At 46.9% G+C, this 13,209-nt stretch overlaps 1 protein-coding gene across 1 annotated transcript; it reads left to right on the plus strand.

The window, feature by feature from the left end:
- Positions 1-1,118: 1,118 nt before the first annotated feature.
- POU2AF1 (POU class 2 homeobox associating factor 1) lies at positions 1,119-12,976 on the plus strand. Its single transcript, XM_041413965.1, has 5 exons — positions 1,119-1,194; positions 9,718-9,842; positions 10,474-10,516; positions 10,594-10,865; positions 12,665-12,976. The coding sequence occupies exons 1-5, from the start codon at positions 1,179-1,181 to the stop codon at positions 12,974-12,976; spliced, it is 768 nt and encodes a 255-aa protein (XP_041269899.1). The 5' UTR covers positions 1,119-1,178.
- Positions 12,977-13,209: the final 233 nt, after the last annotated feature.

Consider the following 13,209-nt stretch of genomic DNA (forward strand, 5'->3'; position numbering starts at 1 on the left):
GATTAATCTGTGTTTCCCCACTAAATGCAGTTTGGTGTGTCGTGGGATGGTTCACAGACTGGATCTGTTCCCAAGAGCTGCCTGAAACACCTGAAAGCATAAAATTCCTTTAGGTAGAATCCTGGCCAAAAACCCCACCAGACCCTGCCTTGTTCTTTTTATGGGAAGAAAAAAATTGGGAGAGAAAATTTTTGGGGGCAATTCAATGACTAAGAACTGAACAGCAGCATGGGAATGACAAGATCCTGACCTCACTGCAACAAATATTTCTCTGGGAATGAAGCTCCTAAGTCAGTGTTAATTGAAAATTGATCCCAGGGGTCTGATTTTTAGAGGGAAGAGGATTTTGTTAATGGTGTGGATGGTAATGGTGCTGTCATTAATGCCAAGAAGTTCTCCAGGCTCCCGTGGCCTTCCTCCAGCTCTTTTGGAAGGGCTGCTCCTCTCTGGGTAGGAAGTGTTGTATTTTGATAAAAACAAAACAGAAAAAAAAAAAGGAGTTTCTTTTTTAAATGAAGGACGCCCTGGCTTAATGGGGCTTGAAGTGTTTACAGGTGTTTCCTCACAAGTTCAAATTTAGTGGCCCCGGGGAGTTGAGATTCTCATAAGGCAGCAGCAAACACTCCAATTCTGGGTTTTAGAAGGGTGGAACATTTAAAGGGCCAGGCTGGCATGCCCGGGGGGCTGCTTTGGCTGTGTGAAGACAAGAATTGTGCCATCCAGAGCAGCAGAATGTAAGGAAAAAAAATCATCCTCAGTGCCACGAAATCTTCCTGAAAAACCCTTTGCTGCTGCCCAACCTTTTGCCCTGATTTTGCAAATTTGTGGTGAAAACCCCAGGAGAGGCAGGTTGCACCTTGGGCTGTTCAAACCCAGCTTGGTGACACCTTTTTTGTGCAGAACATCTCAGAGGAGCTGCTGAGCGTGGGGAAGGAGGAGGAGAAGAAGAAGAAGAAGAAGAAGAAGCAGCAGAGAGCAAAGGGAAAATGTAGAAGTGGCTGTGGTTGGAGGGGTGATGATGTCACCGGGCTCAGCGGGAACACGGCGCTTTTAAAAAGCTGAAAGAAACATCCTGACCCTCACTTGTCACATCCCCACCCAGGAGCCACGCACACACACACACGGAGCAGAGTTATCCTCAGCCAGGAAGGGGGGGAAAAGCTCCATCCCAGCACAGAATGCACTGGCAAAAATGTAAGTGAGCTCTGGTTTGCTTCTCCTACCTCTGGTGGCAGCTGAGGGAGGTGAGGGATAAATCAGCAGAGAGTGGCAGGGGAGGGGATGCTCAGGAATGGCTGGAGAGAGGCCAGGGCTGAGGTGTGATGCTCATTTTCCAGCAGGGATATGAGCTCAGGGCTGCTTTGTTGGCTTCTTTCATCACTATGAATCAAGTGGAAGACTATGATTCATAAAAACAATAACAGGATGCAGGTATTATATCAAAGGTTACGGTGGTTACGTAGCAGAAAATTTTCCTTTTGAAAAGTGAAACCTGTGAGAAATCTTATTTCTGTGCCTTTTTTTTTTTTTTTTTTTGATATGTACTTCTTTCAGCTAATTAAAAAAAGATAAGGAACAAAGCAGTTGAGGGCAATACAGTTATGACTTTACAGGAAATCAGTTTTCTTGTTTTCAAGATAATTTCACTCCTCTGGGCCCACCTTTGCTGGAGTAGTTTACTGATCCTGCTCCAGGTAGGTGTTTGCTTCTTGCAAGGTTTTCATTCTCACTCTTATCACCACCACATCTCACTTGTCATCAGTAGGGGATGCTCATTTTGGCACCCGTGCTGCCACCCTTTGCCTCTCACCCTACTGTTCCATTAACACAGAATGGTACAACACACCTGAGTGGAAAAATTAATTTCTTAAACCCTCGCCAGCAACTTATCTGACATTACTCATGTTTTATCTCAGCTTGTAGGTTGTTCTGCTGCGTGTAGTAAACCAACCATGTGCCTTTGTGAGCTTTGAAATCCGTTTCCTCTGTTGTTTTTTTTTTTTTTCCTGCCTTCTTTCTTTTCAGCTGAATATTTTGGAAGCTCAAATGTGTATTTGGGAAGTTTGGTTTGTATTTCCCCCTTCACCTTGAGCAGTTTTCAGGAGAAGACGTGGGAAAAACTGCAAGATGATTACATCCAAATCCTGGTTCTAATCTTCCATCTCAGAAGTCCCTGAATGTTTGGGGTTTTTTTGGGGTTCTTTTTTGATTCCTGCAGTGACAAAGCAATGCTAACAGCAATGCTTTGGGTAGGAGGAAATTGGGAACTGTTGTTCCTAACTGGGAAATGCTGGTTTTATTTTGCTTTTTTCCTTTGACACTTGCAGGAATTACAAGTCAAATTATGTCCGTCATTCCCTGATGATAATTTGTAGACAACTCCTGGCCATTGTCCCCTGAGCTTGCTCATGCTTGGATCTCCCTCCTTTTGTAGTTTTGTCAGAATTCCCTTTTCCAGCAGGGAGCTGCTGGAAATCTGATTAATGCTGCTGCTTTTGCAAGGCACTGCACGTGCTGGCTTTGAAGGAGGCAGGAGGGGAGAGCCCTGCTGAGCTCGGGGCAGGTACCCAGGTTTCAGGGGAAGCTGCAGCTCCCAGCAGCTCTGCCTGTCCCCTTGGTGTCACCTCTGCTCCCTGTCAGTGTCACCAGCCGGGAGCTCGCGTTTCTGCACCCCCTGCTCCAGGCCAGCTGTGACCCCACGGATGTCCCCACCTTGCTCTGGAGCAGAACTCGATGCAGGGGCAGCTCAGGTGACCTGGGTGAACTTTTCAAACTGAAACCCTGAGGTTTGGCTCACCTGGGGCTGCCAGCACCAAGATTTTGGGTTCAATCCCTGTGTGGGCCACTCACTTCAGAGTGGGTGATCCTGGAGGGTCCTTCCCAGCTCAGAACATTCTGTGAATCTCTGGAAACCCAGAAGTGACACAAGAACTCCCTGAAGCAGCAGGTGACCTCACCTGAGCGCATTCTCAGGGCGCTTTGTGCTCCTTCAGGGGACATTTCTGCAGGGCCACGAGGCAAGCTGGGCCACTTTTCTGGGCAGGGAGGCTGGCCAGGCTGGCCCTGCAGGCTGGGAATGTTCCCCAGGTCACGGCACAGTGACTCCCCTGCAGGACTGGGGCCCTGGGCTTCCGCTCACAGCGCCGAGCGCGGCTCAGCCCGAAAGCCTCCCCTCCCACGGCCCAGGAGAAGTGACTGGTCGGGGCTCCCCAGGATTCTGCTGAGCAGGAGCAGCCCCAGCAGCCCCTCAGGGATGGGGAATTCATGGGCAGCACCAGCTTTTTCCTCTTGGTTTGCTTTTGTGGTGACCTCCGTAGTGAATTTTTGAAACCCACCCGGATGTTCCGTCCATACAAATGGTTTGTGTTCTGCAAAGCGTGGAAGCAGCTTGGGCTTGATGATCTCAAAGGTCTTTTCCAGCCTAATTAATTCTAATTCTTCAGGAATCTCCTATTTAGGTGCTGTTTTTGCCTGTGTCCAATTTTTTTTTTCCTGTTGCAGTCACTGGCAGAGATTGAGCTGCTCAGATTCCCTTTACCACGGAGAGATGTGAATTCACACCTCTGCAAAATCCCTTCCCAAACCCCTTTAAAGTGAATAAAAAAAATTCTTTCCTGCCCATAACAGATGTGGGGCTGCACAGAGCCACCCTGAAAGTATCAGCTAATGAGACTGAGAGGTGAAACTGCAGCATTCTGCACCTTGTGAGTGCTAATTTTGGTAAAACCCCACCAGGAAAGAGGGATAGCACGAAAGCTGAGCCCATCCATGCTTTGCAAAGCAGGTGTCAAACTCTACGAATGACCACAGCAGCAATTAAATGGAAAGCTTGCATTACTAAAATGGAAAGAGTATTATGGGCTGGGAGGAATTAGGGTGAGACTTAAGGTTAAAGACACTTTCTGTCTATCTCAGCTTCCCCTTTGCACCAGGGCTCCTCTTCTTCTGAAATAGAAAATTTTTAGTGGCCCTCACCACTACAAGGCCAAGGCATCCAACTCTCATTTGGCACTTGAAAGTTTTTAGGTTTTTTAATAAGAATAATCAGAGCAGCAGGGATTAGCCAGCATTTTGTGTCTCCCCTTGATTTTGGTTTCTATCCAAGTGGAAAAATCTAAAATCCACTCTGTATTTGCTCATCTGCAATACCTTCCTTGTGTGGGAGCAAAATGCAGGCTCTGCACAGTGATCTCCACTCATTTAGATCCTTTCAGGTGTGAAGGAAATTGTTTTAAAGGACAGCTATCCAAAGCATTCCTCAAGAACAGCATGGGGCACACAGATTTGCCTGAATCTAGGGCTACTTTGATTCCTGCAAAATCTTCCAACACCTGAAAATGAAGATATTGGGCATAAACCTAAAATATTCTTCTGTCAAATGGATATTTCACTGACTTTGGTGGTTATGATGCAGTGTAGGAGATCTGGCCAAACAGGATTCTGAGAGGTGAAATATTGAGGCTGCTGAATTATGCCCAGGACCCTCCTGAGTTCATTTCCTTGTGCTGAGCAATCAACCATCACTCAGCCTTTTTTGCCCCTGCTCCGAGCTGGGCTGGTTATAAATCAGATTCTCTGCCCTGATGTTGGGTGGGTGCCTTGCATTGGCAAAAATCTTCATTGAATTCCCCACCCACAGTGCGTTGAACAGGATAAATGATGAGTTGGGGATGAGAAACTCCCCAAAATATTAATTTCTGCCACTCCAGCAGCTCTGGCAGAGCTCATGTTTGTGGAGTTGATGTTTTCAAGTAGCACCAGAACTCTTTAGTATTTCCACTCAAATAAATTAATTCCAATTAAAATGAAAAAGTAAATTGTATTAATCCTCTCTAGCCCAATTTTCCTTGTGCTCTCTGTAACTTCAGGGGAAATTTGGGATGTCTCAAATGCACAAGAAGCTGCATGTCCAGCCCTTCAAATGGATGTGCAAACCTGGGGCTTTGGGATGTATCCTTTGGGACTGGAAAGATAATGAAGCAAGGAATGGCCAAATGGAACTCAGACAAACATTTTCTGAATTGTTTCATGATTTACTTGGCACTGATGAGGTTATTCACTCTCAGGACCAGCCAGAGAATTATCAGTCAGGTGGGTATTAATGAATTTGGGTCAGGTGCCAGGGACCTGGTGCTCACCAGCCTGTGGACACCAACACAACTGGTTCAGATGGATCCTGGCAGAAATAACTGGATTTTTGGTTCGGGGGCTGGAGTTACAGGTGGGTCGTGTCAGTGTTTCACCTTTAACTGTTCGTTAGATCAATTAAAATATTAATTAAAAGCAGGATATAACCTGAGGGACTGGGATGGAAATGAAGATTTCTGAGTGACTCCCTGTCATGTCACTATCTGGGATTTTGGGGCAATTAAATGCATTTTCTTTACTCCCCTGCCCTGGACTGGCCACAAAGCAGAGGTAAAGTTCACCCTGGGTCTTTTGAGGGAAAGTCTGCAATTAGCCAGGATCATGACCAATGTTGAGTCCCTTGCCATGGGCATGGATGTAAAAAGGTTTTGATTTGACTCTAAAGCATACAAGCCTATGAAACGAAGCCTCTTTCTTCTTTTTATTAGCCAAAGTTCACTGTGTCTGATAAAAATGTGATTTGGTCTCCAATATCCAAGCCATTAACTCAGGGCTTTGCTAATTGAAATCTAAATTTTTCTTGTTATTTGCAGTCAGCGATTGCTTTTCGGTGTTACTGCAAACAAGAGAAACTATTGTGCTTCTTTTCAATTATTTATTACACTGGAGAATGAAAGGAGGTAAAAAAAAAAAGGGAAAACTATTTGCACAGTTAACACTGATCAATTGATAATTTTATTACGTGGCTGTGAGCACAGAAATCTGTGAGAGGGAGCAGTGGTGTGGTGTTCACATGAACAGAAATTTAGCTTTCTTAGGGTTCTCCTGAGAAAGGCTGTGAGAGAAGCAGAGAAAGAATGATCAAAACAATTCTTCTCTCCTTTGCCACTGCTGTGTTTGTGCCCGTGTGGAGTGCTCTGGAGATTGTTTACCCGAGGTGATTCCTTGGTTGGGTTTGGTGATGGTTTTGGATTCATGGACCAGTTGGATCCGTGTGTGTGTGTGTGTGTGCCAGGATCCTTGGGCAGGAGTCACGGGTTTGCTAGCGAGTTAGTGACTGACAGTTCTTGTTAGTGTAATATAGTTGTAGTACAATATAGTGTGATAAAATCATTAATTAACCTTCTGATATCACGGAGTTTGCACACCATTCCTCCTGCATCCGTCGGGCGTCACAGCGGGATGCTGCTGCGGGCAGGGCTGGGGCAGGACCAGCGGGATGTTCCAGAGTGAAATCTGCCTGCTGGGAAGCTGCTGTGCCTCGGCTGGGGGGCTGAGAGCGAGCTGCAGCTCCTCTGTGTGTGTGTGAGTGCGAGAGGGGCAGCGCTGAGGGGAAGCTCAGTGATCTGGAACCCGCCGCGCTTCGCTGCCCGCACCCTTCCCGCAGCTGCTCCTCCTGTTTCTGCCGTGGTTAAACCAAAATGTAGGGGAGGACAGAGCTTGGATTTTTGGTGATGTCTTGGCGTGGTTTCCCTGCCTGGCCTTTGGCTCAGATCTGTGGTAATCACATATCCTCTGAACAGAGGGAGACAGTTCTCCCAGGGTTTTCCTGAGAAAGCTCAGAGAAAGAATTCAAACAATTATTATCCCTTATTCTGTAACTGTTCTTTATAGATATGATTCTCCAGAGTGTGCCATTCATAGTTCACCAACACCAACTCTCACCAACAGGTGAGAGAAGATTCCTAAAGGGCAACCAGGTCTGAGGTCCACCATCATTTCTATAAGAACTGTAGATTTCTAAATAAAGTGCTTTTCATGCCTTCTGCTGATGGAGCCTCTCTCTGACCTTTGTCTGTCCCCAGTACCCCTTCGGTGATACAGATCAATATTTTTGAGGTATTTATGCAGTCTGTATCTGCATAAGCTGAGGGTGGCAGATCCCTGGAACTTTTTTGGGCAGTTTGGATGCTTGCAGGCTGAGCTGCAGCGTGGTCTGGGATCCAACATCTCCCTGCTGCTGTCACTTGATGTTTTGAGCCATTTGGTGCCTTTCCAGCAGCTCTGGTGTTCAGCAGCAGCTTTTAAAGGTTGCTCACAATTCTTCAAGGCTTTTGTGGGCTTTTAGCAAATACTTCAAGTGATAACATTGATGGAGGGAGCCTGGGCCTGAGCACACGCCAGGGCTGGGGAGGCAGCCCGGCCAAAGCTCTGAAATGGGCCCAAGTGAGATGTGGTAACCATTGCAAAGTGGTTGGATTTGGATTCCTTCTCTTCTTCCTCCACTGGAGATGTCTCAAACTGCCCCAGCTTCACAGAGCAGGTGCAAACCAAAATGTGCCTGCAGCATGTGGGTGTTCTGTGGGCCTGGAATGGCAGGAGACAAGCCAGGACACTGCTGCTATTCCTTTATCTCCTTTAGATCCATTTTATTGAATGGAACTTGGGCTCTCAATGACTAAAATTAAAATAAAACAGAATCCTGGTCCAAGACAGCTTCATAGTTTGTTAAAACCTTTATGTATATTAAATGGAACTTGGGATCTCGTGACTGAAATGAAAATAAAATGGAATTTTGTTCCAAGACAGCTCCGTAGCTTGTTAAAACCTTTATATAAGGATGACTAAATCCAGGTTCTTCCTTTACAAAGATATTTTAATTGTCTCCGAATGCTGATATTTGTATCATTATTCCTCCAAATGCTGATATTTGTAAATGGCCATGTGTCTTTAGCTCGATGAGGAATTGCACCCCGAAGCCCCAAAGCCATTTTGCTGTGGTCTGTCTGTGATGCTCAGACCCCACAGGCCCCTGAGCAGTGGAAAAGCAGCTGTGCTCACATTATTTTTATTTCTGGAGGTCAGCTTGGGGGAACCGAAATATGATCTGCAGACTTTGGTTTTTTAAATTTTTTTTTCTCTTTATATTTTTTTTTCTTTTTTGGTTGCTCTGCTTACTTACACCGGAAACTCTGAATAGGTATATTTGTCAGCTTTTACAGTAAATTTCTTCTTTCCCATCCCCCAAACCTGGAGCCAGAAACCACCATCCTTCCCCACCCTAATTCTGCAAGGAGGCCCTTTATGAGTTGGGGATGAGAAACTCCCCAAAATATTAATTTCTGCCACTCCAGCAGCTCTGGCAGAGCTCAGATTTGTGGATCTGATGTTCTCACGCAGCACCAAGAACACCAGAACTCTTTATTATTTGCACTCACATAAATGAATACCAGTTAAATTGAAAAAGCAAAACGTGAATTGTATTAAAAACCCTTGTGCATATTTGTATGGAGCTTAAAGAACCTTTATTCTCTTTGAAATTTTCATTTTGAAAACCAAAGGATTCACTGGAATGCAAGAAACCTGATTTAAAGAGCTACAAAGGATGTCCACAGCAAGCAAAGGTAGATCAGGCAAAGGCTGGGAAATCATCTTTGCTTCAACTACTGATTAAAAGTGAAATATTTCCTTAATGTGCATAACAAAGGCAACAGTTCAGTGCACAAAAGGAGTTCTGTCTGGTCCTAAAAGGATTTATTGTGGCCAATCAAGATTTCATAATTACATTATGTATCATGAGTTAGCAGAAGAGCCAAGGTGAAGGGAAAAAAGTATTTTTGAAAAGAAATCAGAGCAGAAACATTTATTCCGTTAAGTAATTTTTGTGATGGATTTATGATCTCTGTATTTAGAGCTCCATTTTTCTCCTCCCAGGAAGGTGCAACAGAAACATCTCAGTGTGCACAGAATTAAATGTGGCTGGGAGAGATATCTGAGGTGAAGTTATTCATTCTTGTAGAATATGAATCCAAATAAATGCTCCGGGGGTGGAATAATAGTTTAAAATCCAGATTGGAGCTGGACAGCCACCTGTACCTCAAAAGCAAAGGCCAGCCCCAATCGTTAAAAATGGAAAACTTATCAATTCCTGTATTTGCACATCAAAGTGCAGTAGAAGGGGCAGGCATCTGCTATCAGTGCCTTTGCAAACGCCAGCCTTTGATATCCCCTGGTTTCCTTCTGCTATCAATTCCCTTAAACACTCCAGTAAAATATGAGTTGTTAATTCTGGCTCTGGCAGAAACGTGCTTCCCCTGCTTGCTCTGCTCACATGGCTTTGGGAGAGGCCTTTGGAGCTGCCTGCAAACTTAATTCTTCAAAATGGAGCAGAATTTGTGGGGGGGAGCTGGGAGGTTTTTGGGTGTGAGATCTGTGATGTGTTGTCTCCTGTTTATCAACCTCCTGGCCAGGCTATGAGAAAAATTCCTTCAGAACTGAAATACTCTGGTCTAGGTTGGGACTTCAGCACCTGCCTGATCTCAAAATGAGATACTTAAGTTCAACTAATGGTGTTAAAATGTTTTTTCAAGTGAGGGTGTTTTCCTGATTTGGGTTGTTTTTATACCTTCTACCTAAACAGTGAATATATTTATTTTAAATATCTAATCTCTGCTTTTTTATGTCCCTGCCTGGCCAACAATTCTGGTGTGTCACCTTTTGGGTATATTTGGTCTGATTTTCCTTTTGGGAGTGTGTGAAGCTGCTCTGCAGGCACTGAGGGACACAAAGGAAAGGAAGGATAAAATAAATGTGTTCCTGCTCCAGCCACCAGGCTGCTGTGGGGATTTGGAGTCCCTGAGAGGAAAATAAATGTTACATAAATTTTTTATTTCTTCTTTTCCCCCTCAGCTTCTGCCCCAGAGCAGCCCCAGCCTCGCCCTTACCAAGGTGTCCGAGTGAAGGAGCCCGTGAAGGAGCTGCTGAAGAGGAAAAGGGGGAATGTCCAGAATTCCAGTGCAACTGCAGCTACAACGGTAGGGGAAAAGCAAGCAGGAGGAAAATTCTCCCTCAGGAGCTCAGAGCTTGCCCAGCCCCAGCGCTCCTGTGCCAATGAAAGAAAATCTTTGCATCTCCAAAGCATTTCAAAGGCCCTGCAGCCTGGTGTTACCTGGCAGTGCCATTAATTCTCCTTAGCTGGGGTGCTTTTAGTGAGCTGAGCACTTTCCACCCCTTAATGGAAAGGGGAAGTGCTTTGCACTTGGCAGGAGCTGATTGCTCGGGACTGAAAGTGCCTTGGAGGGAGGCAGCTTGTTCAGGAGCCTGAGAGAGACCACCCCGAGCATCCCTGGCTCTTTGCTGCTTCTTTTCAACCTGAATTTGCCCTCCCAGCAGGCAGCAGCTTGGCTGGCTCCTCTCTGGAGGAGAATTCTCTCTATACAAGGGATTTAAACCCACTTTAAGGTCCCCTTGGGCTGAGGGGACATTGTGGGTGTTTGGGGTGGTGTGTCCTGGCTGTCAGGTCCAGCTCTTCTGGCCCTTTGTGGGGTGGGGGAGTTCAGACCCTGGCACTGCTAATGCCTGCTGTGCTCTGTGCTTCTCTAAGGGATTGAATTCAATGCTGATGGGCTTCACCTCTGATTTTTTATTTTTCCTTCTCTCTTCCAGGTTGTTCTGCCCCATCAGCCAGTCCCTTCCTACTCACCCATGGGTAAATATCCCTGACCCTCCGGGACCCTCCAGGGAAGACTGTGCTGAGCTGGGCTTTAATCCTGTCCTATTTTCCAGGCCAGCCTTGCATTGACATGGACGCTGCTGCCCCTGCTCTGCCCGGCCCAGAGGAAGGAGCTCTGGCCTCTGGATGGATCCCCCAGCCCCCTGGCACCCCCCTGCAGCCCCTGGCTCAGTGGAGCCCCTACCCTGACTACGTGTCCCACGAGGCTGGCAGCTGTCCCTACACAGCAGATATGTACGTCCAGCCCGTGTGTCCCAGCTACACCCTGGTGGGACCCTCCTCAGTCCTCACTTACACTTCCCAGCCTCTCATCACCAATTTTGCAGTAAGTCAAAAGCACCAAGCTGGAAATGATGTTAATTCCCACCTTCTAGCAAGAGCTGCGGAGTGGAGTTAGGCTAATTTATTTAATTATTGTAATGTTGCGTGTCTTTGCATCCGTGCCATGCAGTTCCCAGGACAAATATGGTTTGAGCAGGGCAAAAAGTTGTGGTTGTACTGGAATCAGGCAACATTCACAACCTTTTCCCCAGCTGTCTTCACTCTTCCAGACTGAGCAGGGATTTTCACTCTTTATTTCCAAGTTTAAAATTTAAAAAAAAAGTCAGTGGGGTTCCAGGAAACATATTGATCAGGTGAGGCAGCAAGGATGACTTGGCAATAAATTTAAAGGATAAAGCAGCAAGGTCAAAATACATAAAGATAGCAAAATATTTGGCTTCAGGCCAGACCAAATCCGCTTGGCTGACACAAGATGATGTGCTTCCCTTTAGAGGGGAACAGGGAGCTCTGTTCCAGTGGACCTCAGGAGTTGGTTTTCCTTCCCCTGGCGCAGTTTGGCTGCTCAGGCAGACCCAGCCAACCCCCAAGGCCATTTCTGTGTCCTGCTGGCCCCTGGTGCTGGGCCGTGGGCTGGCTTGGGGATGTGGCTCTGCCTGGGCTGTTCCAGAGGCCACACGAGGGGCCTTCAGCCTTGGTGGCAGCAAAGTTGGGGCTGTGCAGAGGGCAGCTGCCAGCACAGGCTGTGACAGGCTCACAGGGATGGGGACAGAAAGCTGGAGGGAGCCTGAGGCGGGCATGACTTGGGCACAGGAAAAGTGTCACCGTCAGCACCTGGAGGGGAAGGATGGGGCATGTCAGAAGTGGGATGAGCATCCCCATCCTGTGCTGCATCCTCCCCCTGCCCCAGCATTTAATTGTCTCCTGAACGACCCCAGTGTGGGAATAACGTGTAGTGACTCCAATGATTTCAGAAGGCTGAACAATTGCTTTATTAAGCTATACTATACTAATACCATACTAATACCATACTAATACCATACTAATACCATACTAATACCATACTAATACTAGACTATACGAAAACTATACTAAAGAAAAACCCGTGACCCTTTCAGACAGTCATGACACAGCTTTGACCTAATTGGTCAATCAATCCAAACCAACCAGAGTCCAATTAACAAATCCCTTTCGGTGACCAATCTCCATAACACATTCCACGTGTGCCAAACAACAGGAGCAGCAAATAGAGATAAGAATTGTTTTCTCTTCTTTCTCTGAGCTTCCTCACTGCCTTTCCCAGGAGAAATCCTGGGAGAGGGAATTATGTCTCTCTGTTCAGAGAAATATGTGAATACTGATTTGTGGAAGCAAACAAACTCCACAACTTTTGTGAAAGTTGTAAAGCTGGGGTGTTTATTACAGCACTGGACACATGTGGGAATCATTCCCCTTAGAATGACATGTATGCCTCTGGGAACTCCAGATCCTTTTTTATCTCCCTCTCAAATACATATACATGCAATTTCACAATAGGTCCATACATATTCATTCTCCTGATTTTGGTGACATTTGCCACTAATTTTTTCTTTATCAGAAAGAACTCCTGGGTCATTTCTCCCTGCTCTCTCTGTCTGCCCCCCTTATCTCTTGCCCTTCTGCTGAAGCAGTTTCTCCAAGCATACATTTCTGCAAGGCAGTCAGACCAAACAGCTATATTTTGCAAGCTACTCAAATCTTAACTCAAAGATGCACATTTCACCTCAACCAAAAAGGAAAATCTCCACTGTGCCTCAACACCACGCCGCTTGTCTCACTTTGCTGTCTCTCTGTGCCCTTCCCCAGCCCCGCAGCAGCACACCGGCCGTGGTGCCACCGCTGGAGGTGACGGAGCAGCAGCCGCCCCTGACCTACTTCCCGTGGGCACAGCCCCTGTCTGCCCTGCCAGCCTCCACCCTGCAGTACCCTGCAGCCTCCTCCTCCTTCCCCGGGCCCCAGCTGGTGCCCGTGCCCATCTCCATGCCCGAGCCAGCCCCGCAGGAGCTGGAGGATGCCCGGCGAGCCATCGGCGCCCTGCCCATCGAGAGGCTGCTGCTGGAAGATGAAGACAATGATACGTACGTGTTGAGCCACGCTCTCTCTGTCGAAGGGCTTTAGGTTGGCACATCCTCAGCTGCTCAGTGCTCCACCCGGCAGCTCCGTGGGTTTTGGAGAAGCAGGCGGGGTTGGGGTGGGAATTTTAGCGCGCCGTGATTTGTGCGGTGAGGGAAATTTGCTTTGTCCTGGCGCCCAGCACAAGATTCCTCTGCTGTTCCAGCTCCTGCTGCCTCTCCCGGGCAGGTTTGGATGCTGCACGCTTGTGCTCAGCACCAGCACAAGGTGATTTTCAC

This window comes from Onychostruthus taczanowskii, unplaced genomic scaffold (genome assembly GCF_017590055.1).
Source record: "Onychostruthus taczanowskii isolate IOZ18803 unplaced genomic scaffold, ASM1759005v1 scaffold43, whole genome shotgun sequence".
Classification (NCBI taxonomy): Eukaryota; Metazoa; Chordata; class Aves; order Passeriformes; family Passeridae; genus Onychostruthus; species Onychostruthus taczanowskii.